The sequence below is a fragment of a genome, unplaced genomic scaffold (assembly GCF_019419815.1).
Source record: "Pyrus x bretschneideri cultivar Hongxiangsu unplaced genomic scaffold, Pyrus_bretschneideri_v1 Contig11, whole genome shotgun sequence".
Taxonomy (NCBI): domain Eukaryota; kingdom Viridiplantae; phylum Streptophyta; class Magnoliopsida; order Rosales; family Rosaceae; genus Pyrus; species Pyrus x bretschneideri.
The window spans coordinates 7,655,566-7,672,498 of record NW_025999402.1 but is presented as its reverse complement, the minus strand read 5'-3'; the positions used below and the strand labels follow the sequence as shown (position 1 = coordinate 7,672,498).

The window sequence follows — 16,933 nt, the reverse complement described above, 5'->3', positions numbered from 1 at the left end:
AAGCATGGAGAAGAAGGGGGAGGGGGGGCTTTTGGCGTACGTGCATGTGGAGAGATTCAACATTTGGACACGTAGATGCTATGGAGGTGGAACGTGGCGGGATTCTGGGTGGACAGCACGAGAGTGTTTGGGAGTACTTGGCGAGTTCTTGGGTGAAATTTGTTGGTTTCGAAGTGCTTACGTACATTGTTAAGGTGGAGACAAATGGCATTGAGAATAAGAGATGATGACTCGTTCCAAGTTCGAAGTACTTTGAGCTGTTTAGGACATGGGCGGAGAAATTTTGTTTTAGGACAACATATTTACGTGGATGGTAAGACCTTTTTATACGATCTGTAAGTTGTGTAATACAGATTGGACTTATATTAAGTAGAATGGTATCCAAATATAAGGACAAAAATCCTTTTCGATTTTCATTGCCTGAAGTCTAACGACCTGACAATCTAAATCTCTCAAACTGGATCCGACGATCACATTAACTCATTCAGTAGATTCACTTCACACAAATTAACGGTCCTTAATACAAACTAATAGTCCAAATTTTATGATCTTTAGACTCCAAACACTAAAGTCCGAAGAGAATCCAAATTTCGGATATAAGAGGCTTGCTTTTTCGTGAGAATGACTCGAGTCTTATAGTAGGATTAGACCAAATAAGTTTCAATGTCTAATTTCATCGTAATTCTCTCGTTAAAAAAATAAAAAAAAACTTTAACGAAAAGCTCTGTACTGTTCACGATTCCCCTTTATCTTCAACATAACTTGAAATTAGACTTTGCGCTCACCAGACATGGGTACATCAAACAAGCCCATAAAATTAAACCCATCGGCCCACTATTATTAAACATAAGTTCCAATAACAGGCCCAGGCCCATATTGACCTAACCTTCACCCTTTCTTCTTCCTTCTCCGGTCGCCCCCATTCATCCAGTCAGAGCCCACCTCCTTTTGCTGTGAATCAACCGAGCATTTCAGCTGACAATCGAATTCTGTTTTCTCTAGGGTTTCAATCTCTATCTCTTTCTAGATTCTCTCTCTAGAATCTCTGATAGAGAGGCGGAGATAGGCTGAAAGATGGAAGCTGAGAGAAAGCTGTCGGTAGAGGCGGAGGCGATATTCAGAGAAGGCATAGGACTGGTTCTGTCCCGGTGGTCGGCGCTCCAGTTGGCCGTCGACAACGAGTGGGGCGGCCGTGGCTCGCGCCAAAAAGCGGAGCAACTCGCCGCCGATGCCTTCTCGTGGTTCACTCAGTCTGCAGGTACTCAAATCAACTCACTCACCTCACCTCTGGGTATCTTTGGGAGTGCCTTCAAAATAAGCGCCTTCAGATCACCGAAAGTGCTTTTAACCATGCTTGGCAGAAAAAAAGTGTACTTCTGGGTTTAAAAATGCACTTCATTTTTATTGAAAAAATTATGTGCTTTTAATAGAATCGTGTATGAGCAGAAGTGCTTTTTAAAGAAGCATTTCCTGACAAGCCTTAAATCTCTCTGGGTTCATTCTGGTTGCTTTAAAAATCCATCTTTTTGTTTCTGATAGAGCTTTTGTACATGTGTTGATTGATTCTTCTCAGAGATTCTGTACATTGATGATTTGGAAGATATTCTCAATGAAGCTATGATTTCTCTCAATACAATGACAGAGGATGGCAGCATTGAGGAGGTATATATGCTCTTCAATTGATAAGTACTCTTCAATTTTCGTCGGATTTTGTATTTTTTTATTCGAGCGATATTTTAATTTTAATAAACTACACTATGATGAGGGGATTCGAACTTAGGTGCAGAGGGTAGCCCGTTGCCGTAATTTTAATTGAACTATATACTACGGGGATGGATGGTGATTCGAACCCGGGTGGACAGGGGCAGCACATTCCCCTAGCCAATTTAGTTTAGTGGAATCCTGCAGTTTTCCTTTGATTACCTTATCGTTTCTGGATATTCCTGCATATTTTCGCTGGAATTTGACTAGCTTTGGATATCTGAGATGCGGTTTATCAGTATTTGTTTTCTGTCTTGATGATGTTTGTAATCCTTTTCTTGTTCTTTGGACTTGTACAGGTGGCTGAAAAGTTAATGTTTATGTATGAAGACTGTTTGACTGGCAATTTCAATTCTGTTGAAAGTCTGAGAGAAGCCAATCATCGAAGAGTTGCCGTTCCTCATGTTAGACAAGTGAGTTTTAATCAACGCCCTTGGGAAAAGAGACTCTGTGATTTGGTAACATAATGCACATATTATTACCACCAGTGTGTTATAAGTAGTTAATTCTTCATGAGTCTATTTGAAGAAAACTTTAATTGTTGTTAATTTGATCTGAAATGGATGTTGGTGAATCGTGTAAGCATCAAGAATGATGCTGGAAATTGTGCTTATAAGTTGATAATCCCAGCTCCTGATAAGAGATGAGGAGCCTCCCATCCACGAGTATTACTCTCTCGTGCTACCCCTTTGTCTTTAACAACAGAGGTCCGAGGCTAACTCTAATTGGAATTGTTAAATTGCAACTTGTTTGAAGGTAGCACGACGTTATGATGTATCATCTCATATTGAACATACTTGATGATGAATGTTAAGTTGTCAATTATTCTTGTGAAGAACTCAAATCACACCACTGTTTTGCGAATGCAAATTCTTTGGATGTTCAACTTGTGGAGCTCTATTCTATTTGGGAGAATTCCTTTTGGACATTGGAATCGTGGGAACAATCCATGCTGGAGAGCCTTTCTTGGTCATATACATGCTCGAAAGTCACATGTAGGATTATTTGCTTACAGTTCTTTTTGTTTGCTTCCTTACTCATCTCAGGACAATGAAGATGATGACGAAGACGACGACAATGACAACGAGGAAGACGATGGTTCATCTAGCATGATGGTGGACACACCAGAGTCCCAGCCAAATTTGAATCCAGCAGACGCGACGAGCAGTAAACCAACTCCCAAGCCAGCAGCTAAAGCAGAAGATGGATGGGAAGTAGTTGGACCAAGACGTAATCGGGGTAAAAGGAATTAGGCTGAACCCCAAATTATGTTTCATTAGAAATTTTGCATCTCTCCATCAGGTAGAGTTTCTTAAATGCTATTTTGTTCGATCATGTCGATAGCGTGTTGGTTAGTCGAATTTTTGCTTTACTTTCTACTTGCTCTTAGAACTTGTAACTACGTAATTATATTGGAATTACCAATGAATCTAGGAGTTGTTCTTGGTTATTATATATTGATTGATAAGTTAAACCCGATAATCCGAAGAAGAGCACTAATTTGGAGAATCACTTTGGCGAGGCAAATTCTAGAGTTTGTCTGTCAGACCACGTGATTGTGCGGTCACACGTACAAGAACGAGAGCCAATTTGTTTGCCTTTTCTATTCTCTCTATCCGTTGTCCCATTCGGTTCACTTTGAAGTAGGGATGGGCAAAATACCTATGGGTTTGGGTAAATGCAGTTATCCGTTCATTTAAAGTTAACGGTTACGTATATAGGTAACCTTTTAGACAAATAAGCGGTTTAACCGTGAAATTTAAATGGGCGGTTATGGGTATTACTTGCAGTTATAACGGTTATCCATCGGTTATGGGTATCACCTGCAGTTGTAACGGGTATCCATTTACCTATTTAATTTAATATATGTAAAATTTTAAAAAAAATATTAAAAACCCTAAATTTTCAATCTCAAACGTCCTGGACCCGTTCATCTCTCCCTCCATTTAATTTAATAAAGGATGAATACTTTTGCGTGTGAACATTCATGCGATTCAATATTTTTAAATTACAGCATAAAGTTTGACCGATAACAAAATCACAGCAAGAAGATTATGTACCCATGACGTGACCACATCGTGCAAGCAAATCCCATTTTGATATCAGTATACATATTTTCCATGCAGTTGCTCCATAAAGTCACGTAAATTAAGGGACACATTACACCTAAGCACAAAGCCACATAATTAACTAACCTCTTCTGAAAGCATTTGTGTTCGAAAGTATTTAGTTTCGAAATATTTTGGAGTTTTGAATTATCTGGTATTCAAGATAATGATTACTTTTTCTTTTTAGAAACTTTACTTTGTAATCATATGGATCATAATTAAAGACTTGCTTGGATGTAGTAAAAAAAATATCGTTCATAAACTATTATTTCAATTATTAGAATTGTATGAGGACTTAAATAATTAAAATAAGGAAATGCATGCTCAAATGTACTTATAATGGTGTTTAATTGTTAGAAAATAAAAATTATGACAAATTGTTCTTTTGTAATTTTAAGCTGTTAAAAAAAAAACATGTAGACAGGTGAAAAAAGGGATAAATTGGTAAAAAAATGATAAACGGGTTCAAAAACCGGTAAATGGTTATGGTTAAATGGGTAAATGATTATAGTTAAATGGGTACACGGTTATAGGTATGGTTAACCGTTTATAAACGGTTATGGGTATGGGTATAACCGTTTATGCAATTACCCAACGGGTAAACAGTTATGCTGTATAGACATAAACGGTTATAAGTAAATAACTGCGGTTACCCCCGTCATAACCGTTGCCCATCCCTAAGTTTAAAGCCGTAAACGAACCAATCGGACACAAGTTTTTCTCCAATGGCGGGGAAAATATGAGAGAGCGCGCAATTTGAGCTTGGAAAGTTTGGTGCCTATAGCTAGTAAGTAATCATACTTCTTGAGCTCCACTTCCAACTCTTTGAACGCATCCACCGTTTTAGATGCAAACTTCACCAGCCCTCTCGAAGATAACCACCCTCCTTCTCCAATGGCACCTCCACTCCTCCGTCGGCATCTCCGCCATGCACATGCAACTCCTACGTACCAACAAAGTCATCATGTCCGACCGCACTGACCACGGCCCCTGCTGCAACATCTCCCTCCCCAGCAGCCAATGCTGCCGCGACCCCAGTGACACCGTCCTCAAAGTAGACTGCACGGCACTCAATACTTACCACATAGTGAAAATATGTTGAACCCTTGCATGACGGCCTAAGTTCAAACTCCGTCAGTGGCTCCATCCTCCTTGACGGAAGCCTCGTCCAAATCGGTGGATACAACGACGGAGAGCACGTCGTCTGCACATTCACTCCATGCAACGACGACAATTGTCATCGGCTCGAACTCCCAAACTAATTACAACGTAGGTGCTACGCTACAAACCAAATTTAATCCATGAAAAAACCTTGCTTCCTCAAAACAGAAAATGTTTTTAGATGGGAAGTGTTATTGATACTTCAAAAATCTCATTCTACACTCCTCACAAGTGTATTTTTCTTTCTTAATATAGAAAGTTTGGAGTGTAGAATGTGATTTTTGGAGTGGTAATAACAATTCCAAAAAATAAATTCCCTTTTCCAAAAGATGCTAATAACAATTCCCTTTTGCATTAGAATCATCCTTATCCAAAAAATAAATAAATTTAGAATCATCCCTCAGCTTTCTCTCTCTTATATTTCTCTTTCTTGTACTCTCTCCTCTCTTTCTCTCTGAGTCATCTCACTGATAACTTAAAACAAATTTGAGAGGACGATCGCCGTCGCTAGCACCCTTTGGCCATCTCCAACCGATCCAGCCAAAGGGTCATAGGGCTAGAAATAGCTCGAAATGACACGAAAATCGTCTCCAACTGAAGGCTAGGTCAAAGCGCTTGTGAGCCTCACCATGCCCAAACCCCTAAATCAATCCAACAGGCTGGCCATTTCCAGCCAGCCAGCCCGCCCTCCAGCCCAGCCCAGCCTTCCAGCGCCAGATTGTCAAACTTGACATTTTGCCAGCCTTTTAGCTTAGCCCATTTGAATGTCAATGGCTACCTGGCGGCAGCATGACGCCAACTAGCAACGGCTAGCTAACGTCATGTTGCTGTCAGGTTACCGTTGGAATTTGAATTTTTTTCCTATATATACTTACACCATTCCTACAACATTGAAAGCTAAAGATAAGAAGTGTCACGTAGATAATAATCATATCTAAAATCTGTACAACCAATTACATCTCGACACGTGACACTTAAAATTCAATCCGAAAAATTATTAAGATTACATAAAGATAAGAAATTTGGAGAGTTACCCACTTTAGCAACACATGTCACTCGAAATCTTATCTGAAAAATTATTGAGATTACATAAAGATAAGAAATCTGGAGAGTTACTCACGTTAGCGACACGTGTTACTCGAAATCCTGTCCAAAAAATTATTGAGATTATATAAATATAAGAAATCTGGAGGTTTATTTATTTGGCGACAAGTGTCACTCAAAATATGTCAAAAACCTTATTTTAATATGTTAGTTTAATTTAATTAAAATAATAAATTATGTTTGGCCTATGGTCTTTTAGCCCTCGCAGTTGGAGATGATTTTTTGTCAAAATGCTAGGTTTGGCCTATGACCCTTTGGCCCTCTTGGTTAGATATGGTTTTTTGTCAAAGGGTCTATGTTTGGCCTATGGCCCTTTGGCCCCCTCAGTTGGAGATGGTATAAAATATGGCATAGCATTGTTCATTAAAATATAATTTCTTGTAGAGCTATAGGGCTAAAAGGAGCCCTTTGGCACTCATTCGGTACAAGATGGCCTTAGATTTTGCTCCCAGCTTCGTTGGATTTCATATGAGATTTGTTCGATTTTGTGCTCACCAACTGGTTGGCAAGCTATATTCATAGTTGTGACGTTAGAAAGGAATGAAGATCATCTTGGTGAGGATTCCGGGGATCTTCCAATCATGTTCGTTTATCGTACATCGTGTGGTCATTTTTCGTCAAGTACTGTTTATATTCAATTTTAAATAAAAAATTTGCAATGCTTTCTGACCTCACAATGTACGATGAACAAACGTGATTGGAGGATCCAAAAAGGATCCTCATTCATTAGAAAGACCAATTTTTTAGTGAATTCCACTTACAATATTTTTATATCATATTTGTACCTACCCCACGAACACACGTGACTTTTATTGAAATGATATAAATATGGTATGAAAAATGTGACATAGTTATTAGCGATTAAATTATTAATTAAATGTATAGTCTTTCTAACATTACTCTTTTCTGCAAGTGGCCCTTTACCCTTTACCACAATAGTGGAAATGTGTTGGGCCTTGCATGATCGCGTGAGTTCAAATTCTGTATGTGGTTAATTTAACATCTAATCAAACAAAATATATCGTTCGACAATAAAAAAAAACAAGGATTTTTTTATTAGCACCCCAAACAATGTTGAATACGCCCTACATTTTAAATAACTTGTAAGTCCTAATATGCAATGACAATTTTGACCTAATTAAATATACAAATGGAGCACCATCAGAAAATGGAAGATATGGTCGGCCACCACCGGTTAACACCACCCTATCTGGATGGGAATGAACAAAGCTTCCAATTTAGGGATTAAGGTCACTTGACCATCTCGTGTTGCGCTGAACCATGCAGGTGTTTGTCATAGCAATAGAAGCAAAGGCAAGTAGTGGGTAAGGCCCATATTGATAAGGATTGTTTTCAGCATAATGTCCAGAAAAGTATGGAAGCGACGGTTGCTTGTATTGACTGAGAAAGGAATGAGGAGCTCCACTGTGCATGCGGGACCCAAAAGGATCGCCATATCTAGGATAATTGTTTGAATTATGCGCAGAACAGTGTGGATTGTCTGTTTAAAATTTGAAGTTTACGTTGAGAGTGTAGTGTGTGAGTATATTATTAGAAGTAAAGTGGGGTGTATTAAGATAAATTTTAATTAAAAAAAAATAAATATGAAATGTATTCAACAATATATATGGGATGTTAATGAAACAACCCAAAAACAAACATTACTCTTTTCTAAATAAAATACTCCTAAAGCACCTCTCCCTCTCTGCGAGTGGACGTCAACGCCGCGTAGGTCATAATTCATTTCACAGAAATGCCATTGCCGTCACCGTGCCCCGTTCACATTGGATCGTTTACTAATCCCCGCGGGTCAATCCCGTAATTTCCACAAAGACCGCGCCCGCTAAATAACCGGCCAACGCAATATACCCACAGCGCTAAGTTTTCCCTCCGCTGAGAACTCCCGCCTTCCACCGGACAACCCGAGGGAAAAAATCGACCGAGAAAGTGAGGGAAAGTGAGAGGAATTCCCAGAATTTTTCAAGCTGGCGGAGAAAGTAGAGAAAGAAAGAAGAGAGAGGAAGCGAGATAAGGCGATGAAGCACATTTTCAAGAAGCTTCACATAGGAAGCAACCACGACCCAACCCGATCGAACGAGGCCGCGGCGGCTTCCCCATCCACCGTGGCCTCACCGTCGCTCGCTTCCGATCACCATACGGTGTCCGGTCAGACGTCAGGGAATGCTCCGGCGAGTCCTTCGTCGTCTTCGCCGACGCCGGAGGCGACCGTGCCCGCTGGGGGAGGTGGCACTGTGGAGTCGACGACGACTGTGAACCGACCGGACTATATGATGTCGGAAGAGGAGTTTCAGGTTCAGCTCGCCTTAGCGATCAGCGCTTCGAATTCGGACTATCCGGATGATCCGGAGAATGATCAGATCCGGGCGGCGACGCTGCTGAGCTTGGGCGGCAATCGGATCCAGTCTTCGAGAGATAAGGTCGAGGCGGCGGCAGAGACCTTGTCGCGGCACTATTGGGTGAGTTTGGTGAAGTTTTTATGTTCGAATTCAGTCATTTTTGTAGTCAATTTTGGTGTATGAGCTTAAATTGGTAGTAATTGTAGTGTAGGAGCATGAATTGATTGTTAATTGTGTTAAAACATGCGTTTGATTTGGTATTAGCAAAGATTTTACTGTTAATTAAGTTTGACCGTTGTCGTTGTAAGGTTGACTGTTCGGAATTTGCTTAATTCATTTTTAAGTAAGGGAAAGATCTGGTCTTTTGAGAACTATCAGAATCCTGCTAGTAGCGTGGTAGTGAATTCCCCGCTGTATGAACTTATGGTCTGTAATTCCCGCAGTTTTAATAGTTTTCGAAATGACCTGTGAATTTTCTTTTGATCAGTTTAAAACTTTGGAATACACTCACTGCTAAAATTTGGATACAAGTTGGAATGCAGAGTAGTTTAAGGCATGGCGGAAGTGTAGCTGAGCTCAGTTTTTTTAGCCTACTCTGGCTTTCTCACTTATTCAGTGTCAAATAGGAAAATCCTCCATTAGTGGTTGGGAGTAGATTTCATCAATCAGGAAAAAATGTAGTATCTTTCATGAACCTTCATATATTGAATTAGAACAAATACACACTTTCTTGATTATTTGCTTGTATATACCACTATCAAGAGACATTGCTTTACTTTTTAACTCATGTGATTTGGATTGGATTCTCTTGTTCATACCAGGAGTTCAATGCGCTAGACTATGAGGAGAAAGTGGTTGATGGATTTTATGATGTATATGGACTTTCCCCAGATTCAGCAATTCAAGGAAAAATGCCATCTCTCACAAATCTTGAAGCAAACCTTGGGAGTTCTGGATTTGAAGTTTCAGTAGTAAATCGAAAAGTTGATCCTGTCTTGGAAGAGTTGGTGCAAATTGCACAGTGTATTGCTTTAGACTGTCCTGTCACCAATGTTGGTCTTTTAGTTCAGAGGCTTGCTGAACTCGTTAGCGAACGAATGGGTGGGCCTGTAAAGGATGCAAATGTCGTATTAGCGAGATGGATGGAAATAAACACAGAGTTGAGGACATCAATGCAAACTAGTGTACTGCCTATTGGATCCATAACTATTGGTCTCTCCCGACATCGTGCTTTGCTTTTCAAGGTTAGCTTTCAGATTATCATCAGTTATTAGGACTTTTAGGCAAAAGTATTTCTACGATTAGTATAGCTAGCTGTGTTCTATATTATGGAGGCTTTGTTATTTTCAGTACTCTTGATATTAAAAGAGTGATGTTTGTTTTGTCCTTCCAGAAAATATATAAGTCTAGCTTCTCTAATTTGAATTTTCATCTCACCTCGGATGTATGTAACCAACTTCTCTTATTCTCTTAAAATTTTATGTTTTGGATTTAATACATTAGCCATGCTATGAATGGGTCTTCTAATTTAAATTGTTAGTGACCACTGGAAGCTTTTTGGTTTGCTGACATAACACAAGTTTTTTTGCTTGTATCAGTATTTCTCTGCTTTATGACATTTAAATATAAGAGGAACTGTATCGGACTTAATTAATGATTTTACCATTACAAATTTCTAGTAATAAAAGTTGAGGCTACATCTTGTATATTTATCTGTATCCTCGGATGTAGGTACTAGCTGACAATATCGAGATGCCCTGTAGACTGCTTAAGGGAGTTCATTACACTGGTGCTGAGGACGGTGCAGTTAATGTAATAAAGTTGGAGGATGACAGGTAGTGGCTTGCTTTTTGCAGGTTTTTGTGGTTAAATCGTTGATACTTTTTGTATAATGTTTTGGGGTTTCACTTATATTATTCTGGGCTGGGCTGTACATGCAAAGCCTACGAAAAAGATATTATTCTGCTCTGTGAGTTCGGTTTTATTCCAAAACTTTTACCAATTTCTAAAACATTATAAGTTTTGACTAATTAATGACAACTTCTAGCCACATAATAGCTTCATAATGTGCAGTAACATTGGAGATTTTGTCATCTATGTATTTAGAATGTAGTATATCATTAGATTTCTTTTGTCCTTAAAGTTGAGCAGCAGTCTTCTTTGAATTTTTACAACTTCTCAACTTGATCTGTTTATACCTTTCTACATAGATTTAATTTATAGTTTGTCTTCAGGGAGTTTTTGGTGGATCTGATGGCTGATCCTGGAACACTCGTACCAACTGACATCCAAAGTTCAAAGGACACTACCTTTAAGCCGTATAATCCAAACTTGAACAAACTTCCTACTTTACATTCTTATATCGACACAGATATCGCTTACCTAGGACCAAAGCCATTACATGGAGAGGGAAGCAGCCAAAACTCAGCAGTTGAAAGTAGTTCAGGTCTGGAGAGAAGACCAAGTTCAGAGAAAGGAGAATCATTTCCAACATTCTCAGGTGCAAGTAGTGACAGTGGAGTTGGTTCGTCTGGAATACCGAATAGAACAACTCAGTTAGATCAGCTTTCCTCATCAGCCTTCGAAAATTCAAAGTACAACAGAGGGAATCGTGGGGCTCATGCAGGTGATGGTGGTATGAGGATGAATGTAAATGTAGTTCCATATACTCAAAACAACTCTGAGGACCCAAAGAACCTTTTTGCTGATCTTAACCCATTCCAAATAAAAGGACCTGGGAAAGCTTCTATGTATAACAAACCGGCGGAGAATAAAGTTGAAGAGCTTCAGAAAAAACAAAATAATCTTGCTTCTGGTCGACCTCCTGCATCATTGATGTGGAAAATTAAATATGCTTTCAATGAAGTCCCTAAAAGAAAGGAGTATGATGGCATCTTCCCAAAAAGTAATCGTGCGCCTAATGGTTACAATTCATCATCTTCAGCTTCGACCAGCTCTACTGTTGCTGAACAGATCAATCCTGGTGGTTTCGGATCAACTGCTCATTCAAATATGTTTGATAGAGATGGCGATGCCAAAAGTTTTAAGGGGGAACAACCCAGGGCTCCGAACTATTTACAGAACAACACAGTAGATGCTACGTATCAGAACAATGAAATTGGTTCCCATGATCCTAGAAAGTTAACGCATGACAGATTTATGGAATCCAATTTGAAACTGAAGGATCCAGAAAGTTGTAACTCGTCATTTGATTCCATTTCAAGCAGGGTTGAATATCATTCTAGCTCATCATTTGAGGATGTTGACGTAGGTGAATGTGAAATTCCATGGGAAGACCTGGTTATTGGAGAAAGGATTGGACTAGGTAATGTTCCATACCTGATCAAAGTTGTCATATTTTGGCAAACTGCCAATGTTCGTTCGTCATAGAGGAAAAACTGATCTTTCCTGGGGGCTGTCTAATTCTTCTTCTTGTTCTTGATTAGGTTCATATGGAGAGGTATACCATGCTGATTGGCATGGCACGGTGAGTTTTATATAAACACGATATGCTCTTCCTTACGTCATATGCTGCAGCTATTGTTATGTTTTATTTGATTTTCATTCTTATATTTATTTCATGGATGCCTCTATCACATATTCTCATTCTTTCCTATCTCAGAAGTCAGACCCGTATTTTGTTTTCCTTCCCTTGTTCTCCTTGGGCATTTCACATTTTAAGTATCTTTTCTTTTCAACTTAATTTTTTGCTGATTTGCTTAGGTGACTGGCAATGCTAAATTGTTTATAGTTAGTTCATTCTTTTTTATGCCAGTAACTGATAAATTCACATGTAAATTAGCACCATCAAATGTACGGTGGCTTTTAAAGCATTGAAAAGTCACATTTTTTTCTATCAATTATCGTTGCCAGTTGCTGACCAACTACAGAATGAGCCAAAATTGCTTCTCTGTTTACTGGGAAGCAGGTTTAGGAAGTGTTTGGTTGAGGATTCTTGATTGACAATGATATTGCATATGTTCAAGACTATTTTTCTCTCCTTTGAAGTTAGCTAAGATTTGTAGTTTGTGGTAATTGTTACTCCATTATCATTTTTTCATGGTGAATTTTGCTTTTTTTTCATTACTGCCTGGAACTATTCATCTTCTTAATTCTTTGCCAGAGGCTTGAAACTGTTTTTAATTTAATTTCACGGGGATTAAAACCAACTGGTGTTTGGCTGGTGAATTGTTGTTGACTTACAGGAAGTTGCGGTGAAGAAGTTCCTAGATCAGGACTTCTCGGGTGCTGCTTTGGCTGAGTTCAAAAGAGAAGTAACTTTCTTGTCCCTTGTATGCACAGTGCTGTACTTTTTAGTTTCCAAGACTTTGAGGAAAGGAAGAAAAAGAAAATAAACTTACAACCTGAATAATTATTGTGTTTCCTTAAGAAAATAAACTTATAACCTCTCAGCTGCTGGTTTTAAATGCATATAGTTGACAATGGTAGAACGTTTCGACCTTAACCCCAAACTGTAAACCAGTCATTTATGGATCATCACATGCCTGGTTGCGTGGCTGTTATATCATATTGATCCAAAACCACTGAACCTGTTTCTTTGATCTTTGCTTTGCAATGTAAGGTACGAATAATGCGGAGATTGCGTCATCCAAACATTGTGCTTTTCATGGGGGCTGTTACACGTCCTCCAAACCTCTCTATCATTACAGAGTTCCTTCCAAGGTATAATTCTGCACCTTGATTATCAAATGATTTTGGACATGTATACATTTTATTTGTCATCTTTCCGTTGTAATTGGTCTACTTGTGCTTTATTTTCCCAGGGGAAGTCTATATCGGATTATCCATCGTCCTCATTGTCAAATTGATGAGAAACGTAGAATAAAGATGGCTCTTGATGTGGTATGAGTTAGTCTTACCTGTCTTCTTGAGCATGATACAGCCATATCCACTTTCTCAGACCTCTATCTATTTTGCAGGCAAGGGGTATGAATTGCTTGCATGCCAGTACACCGACGATTGTCCACCGGGATTTGAAGTCTCCAAATCTGCTGGTTGATAAGAACTGGAATGTGAAGGTATCAAATTTCTTTTAAATGTTGTTTCTCTTGTTTCTTGTGTATAATGCGATTCGATTTCCATTTGATTAGTTGTTAGTTATGGTATAATTGTACGAGACTGGAGTTCAATTGTGCAGGTTGGTGATTTTGGATTGTCGCGCTTGAAACACAACACTTTCTTGTCGTCCAAATCAACTGCTGGAACGGTGAGAATCTGCGATAATTGCTGATATGACCGTAAATCTTGACTCTAACTATGACACTTTTTTCTCTTTTGTCCGATTTCCATCGATGTCCTAGCCTGAGTGGATGTCACCTGAAGTTCTCCGCAACGAAAACTCAAATGAAAAGTTAGTAACTCTTGCTATTATATTTCTGGTTCTTTTCGTACAGCTTTGGGTTATTTATATCTCGATTATCAAAAAGGACAATAATGTTTATCTTTTGTTAAATATACAGGTGTGACGTATTTAGCTTTGGAGTCATTTTGTGGGAGCTTGCAACTCTAAAATTGCCTTGGAGTGGCATGAACCCAATGCAGGTCGTTGGTGCAGTGGGTTTCCAGAATCGTCGCCTTGAGATCCCCAAGGAACTTGATCCCCTTGTTGCAAGGATAATTTGGGAATGTTGGCAGACGTAAGTTGCACGAAATTTTGAAACATATGCATATTTGAAATGTCATTACTTGTTGAATTTGGTTTAATTGGTGGTTCTTTCTGTTTGAGTAGCGAACCAAACTTGCGCCCCTCGTTCTCAGAACTCACGGTAGCTCTCAAGCCCTTGCAGCGGCTTGTCATTCCGTCGAATCTGGACCACCCGAGCTCACCTCTCCGTCAAGAAATCTCAGTAAATTCTACACCTTGAAGAAACCTCGTTCTCTCGTTTGTGAATAGGAAGACATTCCGCTTCTTTGCTTTCTAAGTTGCGAAATCTCAAACGATAAACAGAAAAGAAAAGAGTGAGAAAGTAGGAAGAAGAAGAATTGTAAAATATTTGTATTGCATTGCAGAAGGGAGTCCTTTTTGTACCGTGTTCATAGAAATAATTAGTCCTCAAAGAATGCTGGAGTTGTAATTTATGTGTTAATACCTCCGCCAAGAAAAGCAGAAAATTGTGGTTACGAAAATTTTAAATTAATACAAAAATTTGTGTTATAATCTCTCCTTTTTATTCCCATCAAACTCACTCATTTATATCTTTCTCGTGCATGGACGCCTAAAAATTTGTCATACAATACATATGGAGAGAGATATCCGGTTACGCTCAAGAATTTGCTGAAGTTGCATAAAAGTGCGTGATTGACTTACTAGTTGGGGGCTTTCGGGCTCCTCTCGATTTTATTTGTAGTTGGGAAGGAGGAAAGAATCTAAATCAATGGACATTAATGAACCATCATTGATAAACGTTGCACATGACATGATCAATTCAACTCAGGGTCGAGTTTTACATGAAGAAGATTTGGTTCACCAATGTTCTATTCTATACGGGTAGGAAAAGAGCCCGTCTCAGTATTTAAAAAAAAAAACAAAAGAAAATAGAGAAATCAGAACCAAGATACAACCAGTCACGATCTTACATGCAAATTCTTTGTTATTGAAAAGGTTTGTGAAGCACACAACCTAAAGAAATCCCCCTATAGGGTTAATCTGTTGATAGCAAACTATAACTTACCAAATCTTTTATATTTCCCTTGAGATATCCATATCTCCTCAACACACCCTCCTTTTGGAACCCAGCTTTCTCCAAAACCCTCTGAGATGCCTTGTTCTCCAAGTCAGCAAAAGCTTGCAACCTGACCAAATTAGGGAAGTCCTTGAAAACTTGAGAGATGGCAACCTCAACTGCTTTGGTGGTTATCCCTTGGCCCCAATACTTTGCAGCTATGGCATACCCTAAATCTGCCTTATGCCTGTCATCATCTGATCCTGGAAAAACGGTTACGAATCCGATCGAACGGTCGTCGATGCATATTGACCGGCGCCACGGGTGGGGGATGCAAACATCCTTGATGAAAGTCAACGCTTCGTCTTTGGTTGTCAACGTCTTCCATCGGAGGGATTGCGTCACTTGATCATCGCCGGCCGCCGGCGTATGACATGAGATCATCGGCGTCGGATAGCTTGAATGGCCGGAGAGCGATCAATTTTGAGTCCATGACAAGTAGTTCTAATGGCAATGGCAAAAACTAGCTCTTATGGATTGGATTTGTATAATCTTATTTAACATCATGAAAGACTTTGGATGTTAACTTTATGTTTAGTAAATTAATGTAGTTGCTACAAAGTCTTACTATATTAATAAAAACAAGTTATTCGGCTATTAGCTTATCTTATTTAAACAGCATTAGGTGAAATCCAATGTTGATTGGAGAAAAGAAGATCATATCAAAATTAAGATATCGTGGGAGAAAGATGTTGTGAATATTGCGTTTAAGAATAAGAAAATTAAAACAAATTTAGAAACCAGAAATAAATAATTAAGATAAATAACACAAAAAATTTAAGTGGTTTGGCTATGTGACTACATCCACGGAGTAAGAGCAATAATCTTTCACTATAACAATAATGAGCGCAACGACTAATATCGCTAAGTCTCTAGTATTAAGACTGAAAAAAAAACCTGTCATAATAGGAAATATTATACTATTATCTCTTTTCTTTTCTCTTGCACACTCTGCCCTCACAGAATTCTATTACTCTAACTTTTTAAGAGGTATACAACTTATTGTTTGCTCCTCTTAAGAAACTAGTGCAATATCCCCTTGAAAATTTGAAATAATAATTCCAATTAGAATCTGGTTATAAATCCTTCTCCACTAAAAAACTTCAATTGGAAAAACAATTTTAGTTAGGAAAATAATTTAATCCTCTAAGACTGTAATTTCTAATAAACATTTGTTTTTATTCACTTTCTTAGATGCTTGCTAATGACTACGCATGTGAGAGAAAGAGGAGAAATCTGTTTTTTTATGCAACCAAAATTTAATTTCAGTAACATACATCATCAAATAAATATTTTTCACATGTTTAAATAAATTTAGTCTGATTGTCACGTAACGAATTAATAATATAAGAGAATCTCTTCAAAAGTAGAGGAGAAGGGGTTTAGACCATCGATCATAAGTAGCTATTAGTACCAAAACTCCAAAAATCAGTGCTTAATTTCATTGGGAAAAATAGAGGACCAATAATGTAAGAACCATCTTGTTAGAGATCCATCATGTCTATAACAATTGTTGTATGTGCATAAGCAATCCTCTCGTAAAGGTTTCATTAATCGAGGAGTTGTGATGAATTAGATAATCTATAAACTGAGTTGCACACGATTAATGATTTAGATTCCATCCGGATCTAAATTGTGAGGATAGATGGTACATATCCATCATATATCAGATGGGCTAGATGGTCCATAACCTCCCTCC

The 16,933-nt window shown here is 38.6% G+C and overlaps 2 protein-coding genes and 1 pseudogene across 3 annotated transcripts; 2 read left to right on the top strand and 1 right to left on the bottom strand.

Annotated features, from left to right (window-relative positions):
• The first annotated feature begins 917 nt into the window (after positions 1 to 917).
• Positions 918 to 3,243, top strand: LOC125473822 (pre-rRNA-processing protein TSR2). Its single transcript, XM_048577139.1, has 4 exons — positions 918 to 1,258; positions 1,574 to 1,662; positions 2,061 to 2,174; positions 2,808 to 3,243. The coding sequence occupies exons 1-4, from the start codon at positions 1,075 to 1,077 to the stop codon at positions 3,012 to 3,014; spliced, it is 594 nt and encodes a 197-aa protein (XP_048433096.1). The 5' UTR covers positions 918 to 1,074; the 3' UTR covers positions 3,015 to 3,243.
• A 4,588-nt stretch (positions 3,244 to 7,831) lies between these two features.
• LOC125473820 (serine/threonine-protein kinase EDR1-like) lies at positions 7,832 to 14,671 on the top strand. Of its 2 annotated transcripts, none has more exons than XM_048577137.1 (13): positions 7,832 to 8,611; positions 9,313 to 9,735; positions 10,223 to 10,326; positions 10,726 to 11,816; positions 11,938 to 11,978; positions 12,697 to 12,783; positions 13,074 to 13,174; positions 13,276 to 13,354; positions 13,432 to 13,530; positions 13,650 to 13,718; positions 13,813 to 13,862; positions 13,972 to 14,148; positions 14,241 to 14,671. In XM_048577137.1, exons 1-13 carry the CDS (start codon positions 8,171 to 8,173, stop codon positions 14,374 to 14,376), a joined length of 2,898 nt encoding a protein of 965 aa, XP_048433094.1. In that variant the 5' UTR covers positions 7,832 to 8,170; the 3' UTR covers positions 14,377 to 14,671. The 2 variants fall into 2 exon arrangements, with proteins under 2 accessions (XP_048433094.1, XP_048433095.1); XM_048577138.1 differs by having other exon boundaries at positions 7,833 to 8,611; positions 12,697 to 12,765.
• Positions 14,672 to 14,879: 208 nt separating this feature from the next.
• Positions 14,880 to 15,838, bottom strand: LOC125473821 (annotated as a pseudogene).
• Positions 15,839 to 16,933: the final 1,095 nt, after the last annotated feature.